This window comes from Amblyraja radiata, chromosome 3 (genome assembly GCF_010909765.2).
Source record: "Amblyraja radiata isolate CabotCenter1 chromosome 3, sAmbRad1.1.pri, whole genome shotgun sequence".
NCBI lineage: Eukaryota > Metazoa > Chordata > Chondrichthyes > Rajiformes > Rajidae > Amblyraja > Amblyraja radiata.
Window position 1 is genome coordinate 74869628 of NC_045958.1, and position 27464 is coordinate 74897091.

Consider the following 27464-nt stretch of genomic DNA (forward strand, 5'->3'; position numbering starts at 1 on the left):
CATTCCAAAATCCTGGGGCGCTGCGCGACTGCATACGCCACCATGCCTCATCACGACGCCCCAACCAATTGTTATGATGTCGCGTAAATGACGCGCAAATGACGCCCAAGTGGGACAGGCACTTAACTTCATCTAGCCCCAGGGTCAAAGAGCTGGGATGCCAATGTAACGGTGTTACACTGTTGTACATTGGTATAGGTTGGTTAAAATGGCTGGGCGTGTTGAGGCTTTGTTATTGGAGGTAGGAGGAAGGGGTAGATTGGTGGTTCGGTAGGTAGGGAAATCACTCAATGGGAGGGCATTGGAGACTGGGCCAATTGTAGGGTCATTTGTGAGATCATAGGTGGAACTGGAGACATTGGAGAATCAGAGATGAAGATCGGGGTGTGGGGGAGTTTGTTAATACAGATTTAGTAGCACCAGGGGTAGTTCGAAAGATAACAGTTCATCAGTGGATCATGACAGAAGCCTCCTCGTGGCCATCCCTGGAAGTGGCGACGCGATGCATTCTGTGACACGTCGGGCAACAATTCTGTCAACATGTTGGACGATGACAGAAGCCAACAGCGAGCAACATCGTCTGACACACGAGCGAACGAACGAGTGGTGTCTGCAATCAGCAATAATAGTTTCTCCTAGAATGCTTAGGTTTAATTTCTCTGACAATGCCTCTAAATGAGTATTGTAAAGGCTTTGTCATTTGATGTTCATGTAATGTGGAAATCACATCAGATGCATAAACCTGATGATTCCGGAGTGACAGAGGGCAACCTGAAAATGGTTAATGTTGCATTTCACTCAATGGGTAACTATACTTTCCATTGAGTAAATAGCACGCCGTGGACTAATTTTGTGGGTTCTCTGTTTTCTAAGTGAATTCTCTTTGCTGTCCAATGGATTGCTTGCTATGAGCCTAACTCCAACATATTTACTGTTGCGCCTTTTTAACCATCTACCAATGATGGGCACAACTAAAACAACGATATTTTCCCAACAAAAATCAGCTTACGTTCAGTTTGTTATGCACAAAGTAAAATATCCTCAAACAATTTAATGATGACAGCAAAAAAAAAACGTTTGTATTCCATCGTCTTTCGCACCAACAAACAAATGAGATTAGAGTCTGTTTAAATGAAGCTGTAAAATAAAGAAATACACCGTGCCAATGAGAAAATCAACTAAAGGACACAAAAAGCTGGAGCAATACAGCAGGTCAGACAGCATCCCTGGAGAAACTGGATAGGTGACATTTCAGGTCGAGACCCTTCCTCAGACAATCAGTGGGGAAATCCACAGTTGCAACCATGGTAACGGCACCAAATCAACATAAACAGCCTCAGACAGCAAAGATGAGAAAGCACACTGCTGCTGTAGACTGATACCTATTTACCTGTTGGCTGTGTTATCTAATGAAACACCCACTAGTGATTCAGAGAGGAAGTTCCTGTGAGTCACCTGCATGTTATTCCAGTTTCGATGCTGAACAGGAAGTTGACCATTTCTGCTTATTTCTGGGGCCCCACGACCAACAAAATATCCTGGAGTTAACCAGAGTCCCGGTGAGAGCTGTTCCTAGTGTTAAGTAAGTGAACAATAAGTTTCTTTGTTGTTAGTGCGAGCAATGTGTGTTTACGTGAGAGAGAGAGGCAGTTTCTAGGTAGATGGGTGTGTTCAGTCAGCAAATGCAATTGGGCTGCAACAATAAAACATAATGTTTATGTCTGTTAGCAAAACTAAATCAAATTCCTGATTCAAACACTTGTTGACTGTGTTGGTGTAATACAGATCTCAATTCTGCTTATTGCTTACATTGCATCCATTAGCTAAAAAATACTTGTAGTTTTTTAATACATGTAACCTGAGTCTGCAAATGGTCTCACTGCAAATGCAAAGGTTCCTGAGTTACAGTTGGTCACACCCATTAAGATTAACTTTTTTGAAATAGAAGTTGAGCAAGATGCTTGTTGTTTTGTGCCTTGTAGTATAATGAACTTCCATTAACCAAGAGGCGGTGAAACACACAACACCTGCAAATTCCTCTCAACATTTGGTTTGATTTTTTTTTTTGCAGTATTTTCAGGATTTTCATAAACCTGTTGCCTTTTTTTTTACAATGAAATGTCTGATAATGAACAGATAACTAGCAAAAGGAAAGGTTCATAATTTATGTAGTTGAGTGATTTTAAATTGGCTCTTGCAGATTCTGTGATTTCAGTCTACCCGGCTAGTGACTCTAGTAACTCAGTGGGACAGGCGGCATCTCTGGAGAGAAGGAATGGGTGTTGTTTTGGGCTGAGACCCTCTTTATACTTCAGTGTTAGTTAAAAATCTTGTTTTCTGTTGATGGCAAGACACTCTCTAATTTTATAATCTTATGATTTGTATTCTTGAAGGTGGTATGTATATTGATTATGTGTACGCAAGATCCATACAACTTTAGTTTGATGCACTTCTAGTGGGAATAATGGAGGTGCAAAGGTTGGACTACTTTGTCTGCAACCAAAATTATGGTTAGGTTTGCTTCAACGTTAGAAATACTTTTTCTACTTGTGAATCTCCATACCATGTGCAATCAGAAAATTAAGGTAACGCGGTGAGATAACTCAAGGTACACAAAATTGCTGGAGAAACTCAGCGGGTGCAGCAGCATCTATGGAGCGAAGGAAATAGGCGACGTTTCAGGCCGAAACCCTTCTTCAGACTGATGGGGGGTGGGGGGGAGAAGGAAGGAAAAGGGGAGGAGGAGGAGCCCGAGGGCGGGCGGGTGGGAGGGTGGGAGGAGACAGCTGGAGGGTTAAGGAAGGGGAGGAGACAGCAAGGACTAGCAAAATTGGGAGAATTCAATGTTAATCGTACAGTTGGAGGGCAGGGGGGATCACAGAGGGTGTGCAGTTAGAGAGGAGGTTGTGGAACTGTCTCCGGAGAGAGGAGGAGAACTTCTTCAAAGTAGGCATACCTTGAGGAGATATCGCAGTGGAGTAGACAAAGTGTTCAAGAAGGAACTGCAGATGCTCAAGGCTCTTATCAGCAGCATTACGAAGCAAAATTTAAAATTGGTGTACAAAAATAGACATACTCCTTTCTAACTCCATCACATCCACATTTTTTATTGCTCCATTAATATCTTCTGCCTGCAACTTAGCTCTGAAATTCCTGCACTAAACATAAACTTTTTTTTTCCCTTTTTCTTTAAGATTCTTTTTGAAGCATCTCTCTTTGGCCCAGTCATTTACCATGATATCTCCTTATGTTGTTCATTGTCAAATTTAGTTGTTTTTTCCCCCTGAGGTGCCTGGGGATGGTTTATAACATTAAAGACACAAAATAAAGGCAATTTGTTGTATTTGATAATATACATTTAAGCCAAATGAAAAAAGGCATAACGATTAACTATCATTGCTTAAATTTAACTTCCATAGTCATTCACTTACAGGTTTTCCCCAGTTTGTGAATGCCTGACTGATGGACCCTCATACATATGAGGGAGCACCCACAACTTTATTAATTTCAAAAGACGAATGTTTGCATATACTTTAATTCCTACAAACGGCAGAACTAGTTTTCTCTCTTTCTCACAACTTTCAGTCATTGTTCTTTCTTATCACTTTTTCATGCCATTCATTACAATACTACAGTGTTATAGTTACCACATCGAGTGATTTTTGTGTATTTTCCAAATTATGGACAAAATCTACTCATGGACGTCAGCAAAAATGGAACCTGTTCGTTACCCAGGGACAGCCTGTACTGGTCACTGTGCATGGTGTTCCTTATTTGCTATGTGCTTGCCTTTGTTTGATTACTCCAATTTGTATGCACAAGTTCTGTTCCACCAGGAAGTTTGCATAGAAGGTGTGTTAAAATGCTGATTGCACATTAGCAACCAATAGTAGACTATTATTTTCCATTGACGCCTATCCTGTTCAGTAATGAGGTGGAAGTTTTGGCTTTCACCAGGTAAATGTGTGGTAGGATACTGCCGACTGTTGAACTCCCCTTGAAGTTCTGGTTCTTAAAAAGGTCAAAACTAAAGATTGTTCTCTATCCTGGTATGTTTGGAGCTATAAAATGAAAACGGAAGAAGTTGTGCCAATATTTTAATAAATAAGCAAACTATTTCATAATTTTCCCAGTTTTCCCCAATAACAGTAAAAATGGAGCAAATATCAAGTGGGAAGCAGTGGGAAGAATCCTGGAAAAAAGATGTGGGGGTGTGACAAATGAGGATAGAGATGAGGAGCGACTAAGTGTGGACTAGGCGACTTTTGCCAAACACTTGCGCTCTGCCCGTCAAGGCCTGCTGGGGGACCCAGTTGCTAACTGTTTTAACTCCCATTCTATACTGACCTCCCTGTCCTTGGCCTCCTTCATTGCCATAGTGATATAAACTGGAAGAACAGCACCTCATATTCCGTTTGGATAGTTTGCAACATTGAATTATATAAATTGAAGTAATGCTCCCCTGTATCCCCTCTCTTTCACCTTCCCTCCCATCCCTCCAACCCAGGTCCCCTCATCCTGCTGTGCACACATTTCTCCCACCATCCCATTGCATTGCTCTATTCCCCAGGTACCCCATTTCCCTTTTATTACCACTCATTCCCCTCCCCCTGTTCCCTTCTGCCCATATCTCTCCCTCCAGCTTAACACTTTACTATATGTCTACTATAAACCCAACAACTCCCACAGTTACCTGGACTACACTTCCTCCCACCCAAAATACACTATTCCATATTCTAATTTCCCCCATTTCCGCTGCATCTGTTTCCAAGGTGAGCCTTTCTATTCTAGTACATCCAAGATGTCCTCTTGCTTTAAAAAACTTAGTTTTCCCCTTTCTGTCATAAATGGACCTCTCACCCATGTGTCCTCTGTGTCCCATAATGCTGCTCTTGCTCCCCCCCCCCTCTCCCCAGATGGAACAAGAATAGAATTTCCAAGGTCCTCATCTTTCACCCCATCAGCCTCCGTGTCCAACCCATCAAACTGACATTTCCATCATCTCCAACATGATCACAACACCAGTCACATCTTCCCATCTCCACCCCTTTCTGCCTTCCACAGAGACCACTCCCTCCACAACTCCTTGGTGAGAACTCCATCCCACCCTCAGACTCCCCCTGAATGAATTTCTCAAATTCTAAGGATGTATCCTGATTTTTCCACCTACCTTGTTTCAGCATTTGCACTTTTTTTGTCTGCACTTTCTTTGTGGCTTTAACACTATATTCTACATTGTTTTCTCTAATGTTGCACTGATGTTTGGCATGGTCTGGCTGGATAGTATGCAAACCAATGTTTTTCACTACCTTTGTACATGGGACAACAATAAACCAATACCAGAAACTGCATACAGCAGTGAGATAATGACTAGATCCTTGATTATTTGATGGTATTGGCCATGATAAATATTGGCCCATGGCAATATTTGTAATACTGTTATAGGATCTTTTCTAACCTCCTGAGAGGGAAAAGCCTAGCTTTAACATGTCATTTGAAAGGTGGCACTACTGATTGTGCAGCACTCTCTCAATAGTGTTCATCAGCTATTGAATCCTCAGCCACGACTTAAGCAATATCGAGCCAGGTTACACACTTACTGAGAACCTACATAATTAATTTGCAGTAAGGAGTTTCACTTTTCAACAGTAGAAGGCTCGCTCATAAAATGACCGTCAACTATCCTGCATCAAAATGAGAGCAGTCACTCAACACCTCATGTACTAGTAGAGGGCAGACATGGTAGCTGCTCAGTGTAACAATTGTCTTTTTGGATGGATGCAAAAGATTCCATGGCATTATTTTAAAGAACACCAGGTAAGTTCCATGTTTCTCTCTCGGTAAACATCACCATTGCAAATTGTCTGATCTTTATCACAATGCTGTCGTTGGGACATTATTATGTGCAAACACATTGCTGTACTTAATACACAACTATACTTCACGACCACACTAGAAAAATATTTTAAAAATGCCAGTATTCCTCTGCTGGTCGCTACCACTCTTACGCTTCATAGGAGTCTCCTCCCACCTGCTTCATGGTCTACAATGTATTTGTCTCCGGTGTTTGGCAAGTCTTCCTTTTAAATATACATTGTACAGAGAATAATGTTGCTTACCTTTTCACAGCACAAAATCCTTTCAGTCATAATGACCAACTTGCCATTTAAATTATATTTACTTGTGCACCTGACTTACAGTAAATTGCTCTTCGTTTGCCCTTGATAAGACTGTCTGAGAGTTATTGCAGCCAGCACTTAGGGTGATGGATTTAAATTAATTTTGAATGTTCAAATGGGAATTGGATTAATACTAGAGGGGGGAATAAATGAGTGGAACTAAGTGGAATGCCTTTCTTTTTTCAAAAAAACGGCGCAGGCTTGATGATCTGAATGGCTTTAATAATAATTCCATTATTGAATTGCTTTAATATATTGAGATAATCTAATGATCAACCTTGTACATTTGAGTTGCAAGCCTAATTTCCCAGAATGACTTCCATGTTTTATTTTCCTATACCAGTACTAGGACCAGCAAACATCTCAATATTTAAAACTCGTATTCTGTTTATGAATCCCTCAGTAGTTGCACCTCTACCTTTCTAAAGATATCAACACTTACAATTCTCCAAGATCCCAGTATTTCTCCAATTCTGGGCTCTTAATCTCCCTGAAGTTGAACGTAACATTATTGGCAACAATGCCTCATTTCCCAAATCTAGAATTCCCTTCCTAAATTTCTCTCTTTTTAATATTCCATAAACCTACTTTCTTGAACAACCTTGCGGTACGAGTATTTTCATGCATACCTGTATAGCTCATTGCCAAATTGTTGTTTTATAGCAGCGCTGAACTATCTTTGGAAATTTAGGCAGGAGAATGGACTTGAGTGGAAAAATTGATACACCATGATCGAATGGCAGCGTAGACTCGATGGGCCGAATAGCCTAATTTTGTTTGTATGTCTTATGAATTGCTATGTTAAATAAATTGTATTCATGTGATTTCATTAAATTATCTTTCGGCATATTAACAGAAATATAACCAAGCAATATAGTCTCCCTGTAATAATTAGTAGGCCAATAGTGTGGCAAGACTTAGCTCATTCATCTTAGACAAATTGCAAAAATATAATGACTAATGTTGTTCCAACTACTTCTGATAATGAACAACAATATTTTAAGAACTGGACTTGTTTAGTGAATTTCACAGCATTCAAAAGCAGCTGTTGAACTGTAATTGTTGTAATAATCCAGAAATCGTTGCAGCCAATTTGTACATAGCAAGCTCCCACAAAGGGCAGTGGCAAGTTTTGATGGGTTTTGCTGGCATTTCCATAAAGAAATGCAGACATTTATCAGCATAAGTGTCAGCAAGTCAATAGGGATGGCAGTGCAAGTTACAGATTTATTAGCTGGAGCCCCACTGGCAATTTCCTGGTCTGTTCCCCTAATGGCATTCAGTGACTGAGCAGGAGTTGGCTGAGATTCCCAAAAATGTGCAAAATTAATGGATATGCAGTCCCCAGTATTTGCTGCCCATCCCTAATAAATATTTCATCTGACAATGCAGAAACCCTTTGATCCCACAATGCAGCGTCAGTGCAGATTATATGCTCAAGTCTCTGTTGAAGAAACATGAAGCAACCAAACTCTAACTCAGAATCAAGGGTATTTCCCACTGAGTCGCTCTGACTACATCAATTCCTTATGATTAGGACTATAGAAACTGTGATTCAGTCCCAGATGCAACCCACTGTTTCAATCAACTGTATTAGAAACATAGAAAATAGGTGCAGGAGGTTTGTGTTAAAGTCTGGCTGTGATTTGTCAATATATTGTCTGACAATGACTTAGAATAATAACCTCTGGACTTTGCTGCATTAAAAAAAAATCTATCTTTAGCATTCAGCACCTTTCACCAGAGCTGTTGCCTCACAGCAAGTTCAATCCTAACTTGAGTTGCTGCATGTGAAGAGTTTGCACAGAGGTTTTCATCAGTTTCCTCTCAAGTCCTAAAAATGGAAGTTGGGAGGTTAATTGGCCATTGTTCATTGTCCTTGGTTTGTAGGTGAGTGGTAGAATATGGGTGGAGTTTGTGAATGTGGAGAGAATAAAAATGGGATTAGTTTTGAACTGGTATAAATGGTCAGTTTGACCTTAATGGGCTGAAGGGCCTGTTTCTGTCCCACACCACTCTGTGACACCTCAAACACAGTGTCAATGTTCAATACCATCTGGGTCTTTTTTTAAAATAAGTTAACCTCAATGTAAGTGTTTAAAAGAACAAGTATTCCACCTGTTTCATTTAAAAAAAAACATTTTCTGCATTGGGCCATGGGAACTGTGCTGCACCTACTGTGCAAGTTCAGTTCAATTTTTGGGTGTGAGTGAATTGGCAACAATTTCAGGTACTGTTCACTTTGTGAATCAGCTATAGCCGCCTGCTTGGAAATATTTATATTGGCAACTGTGGAAGAGGACTGGTGTGGAAAAGGCTCATGATGGTCCCAGATAACATTCACAGCGGATCAGTAAGCATTTCTGGAGAAAAGGAATAGGTGACATTTCAGGTCGAGACCCTGCCTCAGTTTGTCTTCGGTTTAAACCAGCATATGCAGTTCCTTCCTAACATTCACACCTAGATTGGCTGGCATGCTCTCCGAGTTCCTCTCAACTGTTGCTGAGTAAAGATAAATAGCAGTACCATGCAAAGTAAGCAGATTGACCTGGGCTGTCGCTTTTGGTAGCAATATGCTGGTTGAGGACCTTGTGCCAGAGCCTGTACCTCTTTTATGATTCAAAACATGATTTACTCAAGAGTGTGCAAACATCTGATTAAAAATGGATAATTTAATGTTCATACCATTACCCAAAAGGCATATGAGGTGTTGTTCCTCCATTTTGTGTGGGGCCTCATGCTGCCAATAGAAGAGGCCTGGACTGAAAGGTCAGTATGGGAATGGGAAGGAGAGTTAAAATGGTTAGCAAAAGGGAGATCCAGCAGGCCTTGGTGGAAATTGGCTCCATGGAAGGAAGCAGAGGGTGATGGTGGAAGGTTGCTTCTAAGAATGGAAGCATGAGACTAGTGGTGTGCCACAGGGTATGGTTTTGGCCCATTACTGTTTGTCATCTACATCAATGATTTGGATGAGAACATACACGGCAAGATTAGCAAGTTTGCTGATGATACAAAAGTTAGTGGTTTTGCACATAGTGAAGATGGTTGTGAATGATTGCAGCAGGATCTGGATCGATTGGCCAGGTGGGTGGAGGAATGGTTGATGGAATTTAATACAGAGAAGTGTGAGGTGTTGTATTTTGGGACGTCGAACAAGGGCAGGGCCTACACAGTAAATGGTCAGCCTCTGGGTAGTGTTGTAGTGCAGAGGGATCTAGGAGTACAAGTGCATGGTTCCATGAAGCTCAAATCGCAGGTAGATAAGGTGGTCAAAAAGGCTTTTGGCACTTTGGCCTTCATTAGTCAGAGTTTTGAGTATAGAAGTTGGGAGGTCATGCTGCAGTTGTACAAGACGTTGGTGAGACCGCATTTAGAATATTGTGTTCAGTTCTGGGCACCATGTTATAGGAAAGATATTGTCAAGCAGGAAAGGGTTCAGAAAAGATTTATGAGGATGTTTCCAGGACTAGAGCATATGAGCTATAGGGAGAGGTTGAGTAGGCTGGGTCTCAATTCCATGGAGGGTAGGAGGATGAGGAGAGATCTTATAGAGGTGTACAAAATCATGAGAGGAATAGATTGGGTAGATGCACAGAGTATTTTACCCAGAATATGGGAATCGAGGACCAGAGGACATGGGTTCAAGGTGAAGGGGAAAAGATTTAATAAGAATCTGAGGGGTAACTTTTTCACACAGTATGGTAGGTGTATGGAACAAGCAGCCGGAGGAGGTAGTTGAAGCTGGGACTATCCCATCATTTAGGAAACAATTGGACAGGTACATGGCTAGGACAGGTTGGCTAGGACAGGTTTCGAGGGATATGGACCAAGCGCAGGCAAGTGGGACTAGTGTAGCCGGAACATTGTTGGCAGGTGTAGGCGAGTTGGGCCGAAGGGCCTGTTTCCACACAGTATTACTCTATGACTCTGTGCTCGGCAAAACGGTCACCAAATCCACACTTGGTCTCGCTGAACTAAAGGAGGCCACACCAGGACCACACCATATCACACATGCAGTAGATGAGGTTAGAGTAGGTGCACATGAACAGAAACTGTAGTTAGGCATGATCTGTTGAGCAAAAAGCTGGTAATGTATCAGATGTTTCAATTCAAGCCAGAACGTCAATTCTGTTTCCAGATTAATCGATATTGCCTGACCTGTTGATTGTTTCCACCATTTTGAATTTTTTATTCCAGATTTTCAGCATCTGCAACATTTACTCTCTGAATGTTCAAGTCTTTTTTGGATGCCTGTCTATTAATCAAACTACTTTTCTCAATACTATATATAGTTCTCTGGTAAATAACAGCGGTGTGGTGTTTGATCAGAAATCCCTGGAATCCCAGTAGCTCTCGCAGATTTTTAACTGGATCAAATCCAGAGTTTCCCAGTCTTAAGAAGGTGTTGCCTTTTTAGATATTAAACTGAGACCTGGTTATCTTCTCTAGAATCTCCTCATTATATAAAAAAAAACTCAAGCACTATTGTGATGAAGAAAAAATAGAGTCGTTCTGTTGACCTTTATTTTTGCGCTGTTCAGTCATTGGGCATCCTACAGGAAGCACTGCCGGGAAACAACACAATTAATGTCAATATCAGCAGACTGCCTTGTCATTACGCCTTATTTGCGGGAGCTTGCTGTATGCAAATATTCAGCCATTCCTTATGTGTATTGAAAGATCTTAGATGCTGATAGCTGTAGATCAATCTTTAGTGGCAGAGGTTGCAGGTTAGGGAGGTATTGCGACATTATCCTCCGTGACAGTATGGCTTATTAATGGTTTTAGATCCTTTCTGAAAACTTGCAACCAAGGAATAAACTTTGTTCATTGTGATTTAATTTCGGAATGTTTCTCTGGCTTCCAGTGTTTTGATCACTCAAACATTGCAGCAGCTTCAACAACTTTGGGTATTTTGGGTAAAGCGCATGCAACATGCATCCATTACCATATGCCCCATGAAATCATACTGGGCAGTGACATACACACCTTAATGCTTTAAACCCCAGTGCTTCCATCTGGAGATTCAATTAATGAGGTTGAATTTAGGACACCTCACTGAAATCAAAGAGAACCTGAGCTTGGGGTAGAGGCTGGATTTTCCCCTGGATAACGAGTTCAGCACTTGGATTCATGTTACAGCTATAGTCAACTGCTAAAGATAGGATACATTTCTTTGTTCAGTAGATTGAATCTTTGAAAGACCCCAAATACTTGATAAAGAAACTCCATAAATACTTTGAAATGTCTGAGAATTTATTCATTAAATATCCTGGACTGTCAGAATCACGTACATCTTTTTTTACCAGTTAGCATTTTTTTCTTTGAATTTTAGACTTTTAAATTTCTCCATGATACATATCTCTTTGGAGTTCTGAGGTGGGGTTCATAAACAGATACAGAATATTACAAGAGGAAAGATAAAAGGCCGATGATTTATTGAAGAAACAACGTAACCAACAGCTGGCAAATTCTGTACACTTTCTTTCGTCCATAACATTTACTATCTTCTAGCTGTTATCTGGAACTTCAAGTCAAATGGTTGTTACATTAACACATCTTTAGCAGCAAAAAATTGTAACATGACAATGATAGAATACATCATATTTGGAATTAAGAGATGTTTTGATTATCTAGATGTGGTTATAATACAAGATATCCATTAATAAGATCAGATTTGCCTTAAATGCTTTTAGTGGAAAACTGATTTGAATTTGCATTAAAAAAAAGTGAGCAAAAAAAAATGTGTTCTTTACTTTACTAAAGCACCCAAGCTGAATGCAAATTTTCTTTTTAATACGCTGTTTTTTCAAAGTTACTCGAGGTATCAATATTTGTTTAAGGGTTTAACCAAGTTAAATATTATTTAGCTGAATATATATAGTGATGTTGACCAATACTGAAAGTGGCTCTTACGTCAGTTGTACCTGATGCGGTCATTATCATTCTTTGTTTAAACATTCTTTGTCAATATTCGATGAGGGCCAAGTCAATAATCCCAGACTTGCCTAGATGTGTTTTTGTAAATTCAGTCAAGTCAAGAGAGTTTATTGTTATGTGTCCCAGATAAGACAATGAAATTCTTGCTTGCTGCAAGAATTTCATTGTCCACAGTCCTTGAACAAAGTCCACCAGTCACACTGGTACCATTGATTTTGTGGACTTGCTTAGCTAAATATCTTCAAGGTTTTGATTAGTCGAGTTCCGTTAAACATTTATTACAAAGATTTCCTGATAATGTAATCGCTAGCATTCTTAGGTGCATTTTTTAAAGCTTAAGGTGATTCATGTTTTATTTAAACTTCATATCATCCATAAATTATCAAGTTCTAAATTCTTTCACAGCATGCTGTGTGGTTTTCCATATTTCAAACTGCAGCTGTGTCTCACAGTTGGTGTTGTTTGCACAATAAATATTGGCCAGGAGAATGCACTTGTTCTTGATTTAGTGTCACAGGGCCTCATTTTACCATCTCAGAAACACAACTCAGAAAAACAACAGACACTCTTTCCATACCACCCTCTGACTGTCAGCCTGAATGTCTGTGTCCAAGTCTCTGATTCCATTTTGGATTAGTTTATTATATATACCAACGTCCAATTAAATTCTTTGCTCAAATCTCTATTGACTCCAGAAAATGTTGGTTCTTCATGTCACACTGTCCACATGAATCTTGTCTCACTCCTCCGCACCTCCTGTGTTGCCAATTCCTTCCTTTTCTTTCTCTCTCAATCATCCAGCAGATACTAAAACACACCTTCACTGTTTGTCTCAATATCACATGTTACCAACATAGTGGGGTGGGGAGGAGGCAAAGAGGGGAAAGTTTATCCTGAATTTCTCAGCGGCTATATTAGTGACTATTGTAGTGATAACCCCAAACATTAGATGTAATCTCTCCTTTTGGTTCACAGATGCTGACTAAACTATGTAATGGGCCCTTTTACTATTTCTGCCCTTCTTAACAAGCACTGGATGAAAGTTTTTTGTTGCAACTTCAACAAATTCACCACATCCTTTTTTTTTGGCATTTGTGGTTTTCATCAGCTTGAGTTAACAACCAACAACCACTTCCCACACTCGGACATAGCTTTCCTTTTTTGATTGGGACTCCTTGTCCTCGTTACACCACATAGCTGTTTGTAAAAAAAAAAACACACCATTGGATAATGTTCATATAGCACCTTTAGTGGCAAAGCAAACCCAAGATTTCCCACCTGAAAATTATCTGATTTTAAATTATGCAATCTCATTGAGGGGTTAGGACAGTTGACTAAAAAAAGAGAGTGAAAGAAATACATTTTGAGAGTCAGAGTGCTCTGAAGATGCAATGGCCTTGGCAGACAAATAAATAGTCGCCAATGGGAGAAGAAGAGTAAAACAAAAGTGGGCGAGTATAAACAGATGAACAGGTAATACGGGTTTATTATTTGAGTTTTCTGGTGGGTTTCCTGTCTGGGCTAAAATTGGTCGGGACAAGACTAATTCTTTCCTCCACCTGTTGTTTGGAATAGGGGCTCAATCCAACACCTTGCCTGAAGAACATTATTTCCCTCAGCACCACAGTAGGAATACTGTACTATGCTAGAATTGTGCATTCAAGAGTCCAGAGTCGGCTCTCTGGAGAGGGAATTCAACCCGCAGCCATTCCGATTCAGAGTATTGACGCGCTGCTAGTGGTCAGTCGAATACCTTTAAGGTGAGACTGTGAATCCTTCTGCAAAAAAAGCTTTTTAAATTGACTCAGGCGTTGGCTGTATGTGGAGCATTCCATTCTGCGCACAGAGAGAAGGGGGCGAGGAAGAAGGTGCCACGAATCGACTATTTGCAAAAACTTCAAATAGAGCAAGCGATCTATATCGCCTGTAAATTTAAAATCACATCTTAGATGTGGGCCCATGCGGTCGAAGTCTTGTGACGTGAGTTATTTATTTATTTCTCTCACTCTCTCTTCCACCCCCCTCCCAACAGTGATGGGTCCTGAAGGTTTAATAAGAATGTTACAACCAGCTGAGTGTTGCGACTTTCAGGGAAACTCATTCAGAGCAGTGCAATAGTCAGGAATCTTCACCCAACTCACACTCTCCTCTTTTCGGGAAGGAACGCTTGTTTCTGCGGATCCCGGCCCGCATCGATGTGAAAGGCAACAGGGCATCCACCCACCATCGTTTCAACTGGGGGAAAAAATGCCCGTCAGAAGAGCAGAGGTGATTGTAATCGCATCTTTTTTTTGTAGCTGAATTCCTTCGTCCTTTTGTTTTTTTTCTACACCCTCCTCCCTCTGCAATCCAACTTTTTAAAATCACCCAGTTTTCTTAAAGCTGTAACTCTTTTAGCATTCATTTAAATTTAGAAACTGCGGGAAAACATTCATGGGATAATATGACTGATAGTCATCAGAGTTGTGCAACTGAAATAATGTGTATAGAATGAAATGTCAAATGGAGCCTAAATACTCTACTGAACGGGCCCTTCGGCCCAAAATTCCGCGGTGATCAACAGGCATCCACTTCTATTGGTCCATGATTTTGGCGTGGATCTTATTTAAATCAACTTTCGAGCAATATACGTAGGCTGGGAAGATCAACAATTGGGGGATGTTGTGAAGAGGTTTGGGGTTAATTGGGAAGTTTTTTCCCCAAGAGGCACGATGACAATAAGGCCTTCTGTAAGACTGGATTTTATCTGAACAGTGGGATACGACAAAGCTAACACGTGATGACATTATTGCCTTAAAAACTCCTGACTGTGACTCAAAGCTGCCATCGCGTCCAATGTTTAGTGACACAAGTGTTGAAGGTTTGCTGTGTGCGTTCTAAGCACTTTTTTTAAAATTGAGATAGTCTAGATTGGGATAGAAATAGTTAACATCCCTGATCTTTCAACCATGTTTAAGAAAATCTGTTAGCAATGGAAGAACTCGCATGACTCTTCTGTTGTTTGTGGAAAAGCAATTAATGGATAACTGATTCCATGCACAGAAAGGAAGGTTGACCAGATTGGTAAGGTCTGATAGTTGTTTTACCCAGTACTTGCTTAATGCTCAAAAGGACACAAAGTACTGCCGTAGCAGGTCAGGCAGAAAGTTTTTAATGTTTAAGAAGGAACTGCAGATGCTGGGAAATCATAGGTAGACAAAAATGCTGGAGAAACTCAGCGGGTGAGGCAGCATCTATGGAGCGAAGGAAATAGGCAACGTTTCGGGTCGAAACCCTTCTTCAGACTCAGAAATGCCACGACCTGCTGAGTAACTCCAGTGCTTTGTGTCCTCTTGTGTATTAACCAGCATCTGCAATTCCTTATTTCTACTTGTTTAATGCTGCTTCCCTATTCTAATTTCTTGAAAGTGGAAAACATCTACCGTCTATGTTAAAGTGGAGATGGCCAACATTCAAATGAAATGAAAATGCCACAAGCTCAAAGATGTCTGCCTCTGCCAGCCAGGCATAAATGTGGTCAACCTAAATTTTCTTTTGGAAAATGAAATCTTGAATGTTGAATATAACTTCCTACATCAATCTCTCGAGGCATCCAAAAAAAGATTTTTTGGCATTAACGTTTGGTTGTTCAGGTTGTGTGTAAACTGCTGCTGCAGTCTCGCGTTGCATCATCAGCTGTAAATAAACCATTTTAAGGCAATGCGAGGTTGTGAAAATAATGCAAAGTCTTTCTTTAAATAGTTACTCAAGGCCATTGCAGCAGATTTTTGCTTTAGTAAGTTGGAAAAAAAGTGTTTAATGCTGTAATTTTTTAAACAAATTTGAATACATTGTAACAGAAAATTTGTGTGTGCAGTTTTGATAATGTTTTGGCAATGTTTTGGCTTTTGCAATCCATGCATTTCTGGTCATGTAGGATATAATTTTTTTTTAAATGATTAAAAAAGGCATGATTCTGTCCTCTCGTGGATTTTGTGATGGAGATAAATTGCACCGTAATCTCCCCTATACCCCCACTCTGCACAGATTTCCCCCTCCCTTTAGTAACCTCCTAACCAATGTCCAGAAGTACAGTACATGATGTATGTTTGCTGGCAACATCAACTAATGGATAGTTCCCTCTGCTGGAGTCAGCTGTTTCAGTCAAGTCACAGGGCACCTTCTGCTGAGTTGATGGACTTTTGAGCAGCATTTCGTATCCACACTGTGTCTAGATCAGCTTGTAGAGCAGAATACCCAAGCTGTTGGCGATGAACCAGGTCAGATATTGTCACATCCTTAGCCATAGTTTGCATGCGATGGGATATTTCAGCAAGAGTTGGATGAGATCTTATCCCTGTGACAGGTTGGGGTAAGTTCACTGTGGTACTGAAGTTCTGAGTGTGTTGAAGAAATGTATGGAGTGGGGTAATTTTTTCCACCAGCCTGGTCACGTTGTACCTGTAAAACTAATCAAGGAAACGAATGTTGAATTTGTACGGCCCATTCATAAAGCCAATTTGTAGTATTGTCTGGACAAATCATTTTGACAGTGATATGGGTAAGGTAAAGGAACAGTAAAGATTGATTAGAATTATATTAAATCTTGCATAAAGCTAGAAAAGTAAAACATTTGCAGGATGGTAAAACATTTCTAAAATCTATAGGTTTTGCATTGGTCAATAATGAATTGTTTTCATTGGTTATTGCAATTACTTGAATAGACATCAACGGAAGTTATAATGTTGTGTATGTGATGGAGTATTGAGTGCAATGTGACGAATAAAACAATTGTATTGTATGAACGTACCACAAATGGAGTTGGCCATATTAATAATCTTGTTTTTAAGCACTTGAAACAAGAGTACAGAAGGCTGCTGCTAATAAGGGATTAAGATTTATGTTCTCTGGGTTATGTGTAATGGATTAATTTCTGTGGCATAGTGATACCTGAGCAATAGAATTATTTGGGAGTAAAATGAGATGTGACTATGTGATCATGTGACTGGGATAATCATTATAATTGTGAAAACTGAAACTATTCATTTGGAGATAAAATGTCATATCAATCCTAAACTTTGTATGGAATTAAAATGATCATGAAGTCATAGTCGAGACCCTTCTTCAGACTGATGTTGGCAGCAGCAGGGGGAAAAAAGGAAGAGGCGTAGACAGTAGGCTTGTGGGAGAGCTGGGAAGGGATAGGGGAAGGAGGGAGAAAGCCAGGACTATCTGAAATTGGAGAAGTCAATGTTCATACCGCTGGGGTGTAAACTACCCAAGCAGACCCAGTGCAAATTGGATGAACAGCACCTCATATTTCGCTTGGATAGTTTACACTGCTGCGGTATGAACATTGACCTCCAATTTCAGGTAGTCCTTGCTTTCTCCCTCCTTCCCCTGCCCCTTCCCAACTCTCCCACATGCCTACTGTCCCCGCCTCTTCCTTTCTTCCCCCCCCCCCCCCCCCCCCCCCCCCGGACATCAGTCTGAAGAAGGGTCTCGACTCAAAGTCGCCTATTCCTTCTCTCCATAGATGCTGCTTCACCCGCTGAGTTTCCCCAGTATTTTTACTACCTTCGAATTTTCCAACATCTGCAGTTCTTTCTTAACATGAAGTCATAGTCAATTAGCATGGAAGCAGGCTGCTCCACCCACCAGGCCCACGGTGACACACAGTACAAATTCACATTAATCTCACTTTTATTCTCCCCATGTTCCCCTCAACCCCCTCCCAGTTTCTACCACTCGCGCATAGACTAGGGGCAATTTGCAGCAGCCAATTAACCTCCCAACCTGAATGTTGGGGAGAAACTGGAAGAAACCCACACAGTTACAAACTCGGTGCAAACCGCACTGGAGGTTAGGATTAAACATAAGTCACTGGAGCTATGAGTCAGACAATTCTGGCCCTGCTGTAATGTTGTCTTTGGTGAAGAGGAATGAAGTAATATAAATTGCAAAATTTTGGCGTGTCTTTTCTTTGCCCGTGACTCATTAGAGCTTGCAAATATGCAGTGCAACATTTGCCCTGGGGCAGCAACTGGTTCAGTGGGTATTTTGTTCAAACCTACTCTGAAGCTCTGACATGGTGGCCACATAGATCTCATATGTAAGCCATGTGTGTATCGATTTCAGTGTTTAAATGGCAGGGGGAGTGTTTAGGTTTTCTACACGAATTGCTGAATTTTCTCAGCTGTTACACTGAGGACTAGATAGGCTTTGATTTTGTATGCATCCTTGTCTGTGACTTTATTTTCCCAATTGAAATTTGTATCCAGATCTCTTATTTGTCAGCGCAACCAGCCAATCAATAACTGGTTCTTACCGCAAATAGACATAAAATGCTGGAGTTCTCTGGAGAGAAGGAATGGGTGACGTTTCAGGTCGAGACCCTTCTTCAGACTAGAGTCAGAGGAAAGGGAAATGAGAGATATAGACGGTGATCTAGAACAAATGAATAGAAGATATTCCTTCCTACACAGTAAATGGTTCTTTATCCATTGCCCAGAATTGCCAGATGAAGGTTTTCCGGCACATTGGTAGGGGTAAGCCCATGAGAGGACCTGAAGCAGGAAAGGTTTGTCTGCTAAAGTTGGTAACGGCAGGCAATGGCAATTGATATTCTGTGGGCTTTGAGGGTTGTACCAGAGTGATGCGATTGGTTGCATTTTGTGAGTGAAACTGGGTTGCAGTTTGCATCTGGGTTGGAGGGAAGTCCATGAGTTTAGAATTTGGTCCAGGGGCAGAAAAAATAAACTGCACTGTATTTTTTAAAATCTAATTTTCATTTTTGCAATATAAATTGGCAAATTCGTGTTCGAATAATTTTAATTTGATTTGCAAAACAGTGAACATTCTAAAGTCAATGATACATCAAGAAGTCAGACTATTAGTGTATTTCCAGGATTATTTCAATCAAACACGTTATAAATACCAGCCATAATTTTCTGGGTTTTAAATGAGGAATCCATTTTTAGTTGGTTGCCGAAACTGAAAATGACTATTAGGTTTGTTTTATTTTAATGTCTGATTTTTATATTTCGGCAAGCTATTTCAACAGAAATGGAGACTTAATAACTTTCTGAATTTGTGTTTATGCATGTGATTTTTAAGTGTCAGTGTTTGGTTAAGATGTTTAAAATGTGTTTTGACTGAGTGATTCTCACCGTTATGGCCTTTCCTGCTGGTTTAGAAGAATGATGCATGATCATAGTGAAACAAAGATTCTTGGGAGGGATTAGCAGGAAATGCTGAGAGTGTTTCCTCAGTTTGGGAGTCTAGAATTAAGAAGCAAGGTTTGTTCATTTAAGACCAAAAGGATTAGAAACTTCTCCATCCACAGGGTTGTTGATTTTCCAGAGCCTGATGATTGTGTATATTCAAGGCTGAGATTGCACTGTTTTTGGACAATGAAGCAGCGACATCGGAAGTCTACCACTGATGTTTCTAAATGGTCAGTTTATATGCTGATTATTTATTATTATATAAGAGTACTTGTACTCTATTAAATCTCGTCATTTTAAAAAATCTAAGGTTGGTCCAGTTGTTGCTTTCCTTGAGAGGAGCACAGTTTGCAGGCTTTATCTAATAGTTGTACTCTTCATTCCACACATTGTTCTGCTGACATTGCAGCTGTGGTTAGTGCTTTCTCAATCCATTCCAGACTCACGCCTAGACTTGCCCAAGAATGCCCCCAGATGCAAGTTTGAGCAGCAGCCATTTTCATACAAAACTTTATCTATTTGTTCTGCAGGCCTGGGTCTGTGATGTCACAGAGCATCTTATTGTGAACTTTCTGGGGGTGGGGGTGGGGGAGGTCAATGGTGACAGGTAGACAGAACCAGCCCTTTCTGAAAATGTGATGGCTTCAGGTTAGTAGCTAACTTTAAAACAGGTAATTTCACACACTCCTGATGCTCAGTTGCATTAAGTTTTAAAAATGTTGATACAGCTAATTGATTTGTGGCTAACTTTGCTTCCTTTTGCCTTTTGTAAAGCATGTTTTCATACTAGTTTGGACTTTGTGTTTTCTAACCTCAATATATTTCAACACTGTGTGTGTGTGTGTGTGTGTGTGTGTGTGTGTATATCATCCCTACTATTGCACAGTTCATTTCACATGTTTTTCTGTAGGAAGGAACGCAGATGCTGGCTTAAATTGAAGATAGACACAAAAAGCTGGAGTAACTCAGCGGGACAGGCAGCATCTCTGGAGAGAAGGAATGATGAAGGGTCTCGACCCGAAATGTCACCCATTACTTCTTTCCAGAGATGTATCTCCAGCTTTTTGTGTCTATCTTCACTTCTGTTTTTTGTTTGTTTAGGTCTTCCATCTAATGTAATACTGAAATCATGTGAGTTACTTAGACGCCTCCATTAGGTGGCAGTTTTGGCCTTTTACTCATCAAGTTAGATCAATTTTGGTGGCACTTCCTTAAATTGCCAAGGCCTTTAACTCTGGAATACCCTTTTTATACCCCTCACCTCTTTCTTCCTTTTAAGATATTCCTTCAGACCTATCTGTTTAACCAAGCTTTTGACCGGTTGCCCTAATAGCTCAATGGCAGGTATCAAATTTATGCAGCATCTTTAGTGTATCAGACTTTATATGATGATCAATGGAGTATTTTGCATTAAAGATGCTGTGTAAATGCATGCTTCGTTAAAACCATTTTTGAGAAGTAAGGCAATGGTATTTCACCCTGCCTTTCATTTCAATCATGGTTGTATTTTCAAGAACATTTTTCATGTAATAGGATATAATATTGGAAGCTATTGGTGAACAAGGCTGGGATTAAAAATCACAGGAGTTTCATGGTTTGTGAACCTGGGTGTTATTTTCTGATTTAATTCATTCTTTGATTTTAAATACATACTATTTGTACATTAGTTAAAATCTCTTGTTCTGTTGTGTTTACATTTAACAAAAGGCTGCATCTCTCTGCAATAATTTGTTTACAAGTCTTACCTCTGTGCTTATAAAAACAACATATCCAATATTTCCTTGCTATTTATGGCATTAAAGAGGAAGTCACCGTCTCAGTGTCAGTCCACATAGGATTGGACTGGATAGATCTTCATGTATCATCCAGTGTAATTGATCTGTCATCCAGCCTAATCCTATCCCTGAAGAAACTAGATCCTCCATAGCGCATTAAATCGTGCTGATCTAGTTTCTTTTTAAAATATTTTTTACCTCTATCACACTTTCTGGCAAGAGATTTAAGATTATTATTGTGATGTGTGCCTGAAATATAGTTTAGTTGAGAGATACAGCGGGGAAACAGGCCCTTTGGCCCATCGAGTCTGCGCCTACAGCGATCTCTGCATATTAACACTATCCTACACCAACTAAGGACAATGTTTACATTTACCAAGCCAATTCGTCTACATCTGAAGAAGGGTTTCGGCCCAAAACGTTGCCTATTTCCTTCGCTCCATAGATACTGCCTCACCCGCTGAGTTTCTCCAGCATTTTTGTCTACCTTCGATTCTCCAGCATCTGCAGTTCCTTCTTGAACAATTCATCCACATACCTGTATGTTTTTGGAATGTGGGAGGAAACCGAAGATCTCGGAGAATACCCACGCAGGTCAGGGGCAGAAGGCACAAACTGTACAGACAGCACCCGTAGTCGAGATCGAACCCAGGTCCCCGTCCGGTGTTGCGTTCGCTGTAAGGCAGCAACTCTGCTGCTGCGCCACCGCGCCGACCTGTGGAAAGCCTTTGTAAATGTGCTATCCAATAATAATACTATGCATGAATACAATAAAGCCAAACACAAGTGCGAAGGTAGTGTAAAAAGATTTACGTGGAAAAGAGATGTAATAGATTGGGGCGATTGTATCAGTTGATAGTAGATCCTTCTCTAGGCCCAGTAGATCCTTCTCTGGGCCCAGCATAAAGTTGCCAGAGGCACCACTGCATACTTATGAAGTGGGGAGGGAGGGCGAATGGGGAAGAAAGTCCTTTCTTCTCCTCCAATATTTTAACAATTAACTTTAAATCCATGCCTTCATGTCACTCATCTCTCCACTGGGGAAAAAAAACTGGTTCATTTAATCAATTCTATTTAGGCCTTTCATAATATCGTGCACCTCAATTAAATCTCCCCTCGCCCTCTTCTATTCAAAGGGAGCAATGTAGCCTGGCCATCATTTCTTCAGGTTTAAAGTTCTCCAGCCCTGGCCTTCATGAATACTCACTGCACCCACTCTTGTCATGTGCTATCACATCCTTTCCGTAATCACTAAAATATTACCGCAAAGGAGGAGGGGAATCAACTCATTGATTCTGTACCAGAGAAATTGGGTCAATTTAAAGTTGCTGTCGTGTGCTGATGTCAATGACTTCAGAAGTACGGATAGTAGGTCAATACAAGGTCACAGAAAATGTGATCTTTCCACAATGTGTTGTACTAATAAATTGGGCTGGACCATCCTGGATATAGCCTACTACCTGCCTGTACTTAATCTGATACAGATTGAGGAAGGGTGGGTGACTGGGATTACCCTCCATATATTTTGCACAGCAGGTCCTGAGACCCTGCCTCAGAAGTATCCCAATGACAGAGACTCAGTAAATTGAAATAAATATTACTTGCCTGCACAATAAGGCTGTTATCGGGCAACTGAACCATCCTACCACAACTGGAGAGCTAATATCTATCTCATTGGAGACTTTCAGACTATCTTTGATCGGACTTTACTGGCTTTATCTTGCATTAAATGGTATTTGTGTTATTCCTTTTTATCATTTATCTGTACACTCTGAATGGCTTAATTGTAATCATGCACTGGTAATCTGTTGACTGGTTAGCACGCATCAAAAGCTTCACTGTACCTCGGTCTATGTGACAATAAACTAAACTATAAGGTTGCATAACTTGGTTCACTCATCCCTAGTGTGAAGCTGAGGGACTGGGTGGGTGCAAACTGGCCCATGGCATCTGTGCTGCACCATTGGACTCCATGGTGAGTCCAGTCGCAGAATGGGAGGTCAGTTATGTTGGCAGCTGAGATTCAGCTTCTGTTCAGTTCACTGGAAAGGGAATTAGGAATGAGCTGAACAATGAACAGGAGAAAGCTGATAATTCTCTACAGAACTGGTTTGGTTTATTGATTATCGCATGTACAGAGATACAGTGAAATGCTTGTTCTGCACGAGTACAATAGATCGCCTTCTGGAATATTCCGCTGCTATCTTGTAACTTCCAAGTGTCTGACAAGTCTGATGTTGGTCCAAGGAGATACAGACGCTCACCGACTTGCGTAAAGGCTACATCCCACGGACCCTTGCGGAAGTTGGATGTTATGTAAATCGGAAATGGAAGTGCTGCTGCGCACGCGTAAGTTTACTCCAACACGGAGACCATGTGGGAGCTCTGCCGTGGAGACCATGTGGGAGACCATGTGGGAGCTCTGCCGTGGGGACCATGTGGGAGCTCTGCCGTGGAGACCATGTGGGAGCTCTGCCGTGGAGGCCATGTGGGAGCTCTGCCGTGGAGACCATGTGGGAGCTCTGCCGTGGAGACCATGTGGGAGCTCTGCCGTGGAGACCATGTGGGAGCTCTGCCGTGGAGACCATGTGGGAGCTCTGCCGTGGAGACCATGTGGGAGCTCTGCCGTGGAGACCATGTGGGAGTTCTGCCGTGGAGACCATGTGGGAGCTCTGCCGTGGAGACCATGTGGGAGCTCTGCCGTGGGGACCATGTGGGAGCTCTGCCGTGGGGACCATGTGGGAGCTCTGCCGTGGGGACCATGTGGGAGCTCTGCCGTGGTGGCCATGTGCAAGCTCCAATGCAGAGACCCCGTGCGGGCTTTGACGCCTTAAACTCACACTTCTACAAGCAATTCTTTATGCAACTTGCCTATTACGTAGGTCGGGGAGTGCCTGTAAGCAATGTATCCTATATCCTTATTTTAAGGCCCGGTGTCCCGGCGGCACTGGATCGATGAAGTTGGGGTCGGTTTGGCCCAGTGCGATGTCGTTGCCTTCTTCCACCACAGCTCCATGCAGCTGCCATGTCATGTCCCACTTGCTGAACTTTAGGACACTTTCTGAGGGCGCGGCAGGTGAGTTCACAGACCATTCACAGCAGCCAACGCCCTCCCCCCCCCCCCTTCACCTGGCACCATAGCCATCTAGGACGTGGCAGCTACAGGTAAGTGCATCTCGATCCCTGTTGATCATTGTTTTGCAAAAATTGTTGTTTGACTTGAGTGAATGTGTTTGCAGATGTACTCACTTCAATGTTCATCATTCTTGTATATTGACATGTTAATTTGTTGGCTGGGTGGAACTGCTTGCATTTATTTTGGAGAGTTTCCAAGTTTCAAACTGAAGCTCACATTTGCACGTCAAGTTCAGACAGGTTGTGAGTTTGATTTCACCCTACAGAGCGAGCACTGTTAGCGATTCCCTATCTTAATGATACATTAAACTTAAGTCCCGTCTGTTAATTCAGCTGGATGTAAAGATCTAGGAGCTCTCCCTCAGCCCTCGGGCTCCTCCTCTTCCTTTTTCCTTTCCTCTTCCTCTCCTCCCCCCCCCCCCCCCCCACCCACATCAGTCTGAAGAAGGGTTTCGGCCAGAAATGTTGCCTCTTTCCTTCGCTGCATAGATGCTGCTGCACCCGCACTTTTGTCTACATAGGAAATTCTGATATTTATACTTCACATCTCTTAAAAATTGATTATCTGATCATCAATATGTGACATTTTATGCAAGCTTGCTGTTCATAGATTGGCTGCCGCAATCATGCTTTAAAACATTGCCTGCACTTCAGAAGTACTTTTTGTAAAGCTCTGAGAAAATCCTTGGGTATGATATGGCCCTCTGTAGTGGATAGTCCATTTGGATTAATTTTGGTGTTGAAGATAGACACAAAATACTGGAGTAACTCAGCGGGTGAGGCAGCATCTATGGCGTTTCGGGTCAAGACCCTTCTTCAGACCAAAGTTCTTATGAAAGAATATAGGCAGAGACAATAAGACTAGTGGGAGAACTGGGAAGGGGGAGGGAATGGAGAGAGAAAGCAAGGGCTACCTGTGAACATTGACTTCTCTAACTTCAGGTAGCCCTTGCTTTCTCTTTCCATTCCCTCCCCCTTCCCAGTTCTCCCACTAGTCTTACTGTCTCCGCCTACATTCTTTCTCTGTCCTGCCCCCTCCCCTGACATCAGTCTGAAGAAGGGTCTCGATCTGAAAAGTCGCCAATTCCTTCGTTCCATAGATGCTGCCTCACCCGCTGAGTTACTCCAGCATTTTGTGTCTATTTTCAGTTGAACTATTTAAGTTGTGTCTATTTCCAGCATATGAAGTTCCTTCCTGCACAATTTGGTGCCAAACACAGCTGCCTTGCGTTACACTTGTGAGGCAGGAGATTGTGGATTCAAGACCCACACTTCTAGTTTAACCAGATTTTATTGATAATCCTAATTAGTCTATGGAAAATGCTCACAGACAGCAATGTGATAATGAGCTCAGTATTTTGTTTTCGAAGGTAGCTCAGTATTTTGTTTTAGAAGTTTAATGGTTTAAACTGATATGGATAAATTGGATTGAATGGCCTCCTGTCCTGCAAATGTCTGACCACATAATTCAAACTATTGTTCACTCCAGAAGAGGGACTGTCTGAGGCAGTGTCTTGCATGAGATATTAAGCAAAAGCCCCCAACTGCTTCATGTTGCAAGATTACAAAGGCATTAGTTGAGAATCTTGGCCAATATTAATCCCTTAACCAAAATCATCCATATAAAAGGGACACCAATGTGATAATGATCACATAATCTGTTTGGGGGGTATTGATGTGCATAAACTGGCTGCAGGCTTTCCTGGATAAATAGCGGCACATCAAAAATAAAATGTTATATATTTGAGGTTCATAACAATCTTGACCCCACTAGTGGAGCTAACAAAACATAACAAATGGTTTTGACCCGAAACATTGTCTATTTCCTTCGCTTCATAGATGCTGCCTCACCTGCTGAGTTTCTCCAGCATTTTTGTCTACCTTCGATTTTCCAGCATCTGCAGTTCCTCCTTTAACAAATGATTTTTATGGAGCACACTGAGTTATAATAAAATTTGAAATATGAAGACGATTTTGGACATGTAGACGGATAGCAAAAGATTAAAGGGAAATTGTTTAAATGGGACTAACGTAGAAGGGCACCTTGCATGACTTGGTTGAGTTAGGCTGAAGAGTCTCTTTCCCTGCTCTATTATGCTGCAATGCAAATTAGTCAATTTCTTGGCTAGACTACAAATCCAACCAGGGTGAGTTTAAGAAATGTGCCAGCCAACATTTACCCATAGTGACACTGAAGGGCTACTATTCTGTAAATGTATTAGTTTTGCAGACTAATAATATTCAGAAATAAACAAATAAAGATTCAGTTCCGCTAATAATAAAAAAGATATATTTTATTCCATCTGTCAGCAATTCGTGCCGTTTTCAGCATACTAAAGAAATAAATGTTTTTAAATATTATCCGGAAGAAACAGTTGCATTTTTAAATAAGGTTTTCGACTCTAACTTGATGTTCCTCAGCTGGATTTTCAAATGGCAGCAATGCCATAGCAGAATAGAATGGAAACCAGCTCACTGTGTTCTATACTAATTCTTTTTCCAGAACTTGGTCTTTTCTATGCCATGATCTTTCAAATGCTCATCTAAACATTTCCTAAACGTTGTATGCATACTTGCCTCCACCTTTCCATCAGCCAGTGTGTTCATTTAGGTTAAAACATTTGGCCTGGAATCATCTCTGATTCTCATACCACTTGACTTAAATCAATGCCCAGTGGTTAGGGACACCTTTACTAAGAGAAAATGTTTCTATCTACCTTATCTATTCACTTTATCATTTTGTATACCTCAATCAATACCCTCATTCTTCTCAGTACCAGCCTTCGCAATTCGGACTTTTCTTTCAGGCAGCGTCTGGTGAAATTTCTCTGAACTATCTTCTGTGCAATCACATCCATTTGTAATATAGTGAGCAGAACTGAATAAATCATGCCATCTTTGGCCCAATGGTTTATATAGTTATACCAACATCTCTTCTTGTATTCCTTGCCTGGCTAATGAAGGCAGGTATCCTGTATGCCATAGGATAACTATTTCATCTACTTGTAATACTTTTCAAGGATCTTTGTCATGTGCACCAAGGTCCCTCTTAGTACTTTGTAGAGTCCTCCCGTTCATTATTTAGAATCCGAGCCTTATCATTGCTTCCAGACTGTATCGCATCACAGTCTTTCTATAATGTATGAGGGGATATTGTAAGAGATTGATCCATGCTGACCATGCTGACCCCTGCCCTGAGAAGCTTTTCCCCACATTGTTCTTGTCCGTAC

The 27464-nt window shown here is 41.1% G+C and overlaps 1 protein-coding gene across 3 annotated transcripts in view; it reads left to right on the forward strand.

Annotated features, from left to right (window-relative positions):
- Positions 1-1456: 1456 nt before the first annotated feature.
- The window catches only part of tjp2 (tight junction protein 2), a 115367-nt gene continuing 89359 nt past the window's right edge, over positions 1457-27464 (forward strand). Inside the window, exon 1 of one of the 3 annotated variants that reach the window (XM_033018103.1) lies at positions 1457-1582. Coding sequence is in view for 1 of the 3 variants with exons in the window: in XM_033018101.1 (XP_032873992.1) it covers positions 14367-14387 (21 nt within the window). In the remaining 2 variants the exon portion in view is untranslated. Of the gene's footprint in view, positions 1583-14159; positions 14388-19913; positions 19973-27464 lie in introns of those variants that run through there. The other 2 variants (XM_033018101.1, XM_033018104.1) reach the window with 2 other exon arrangements.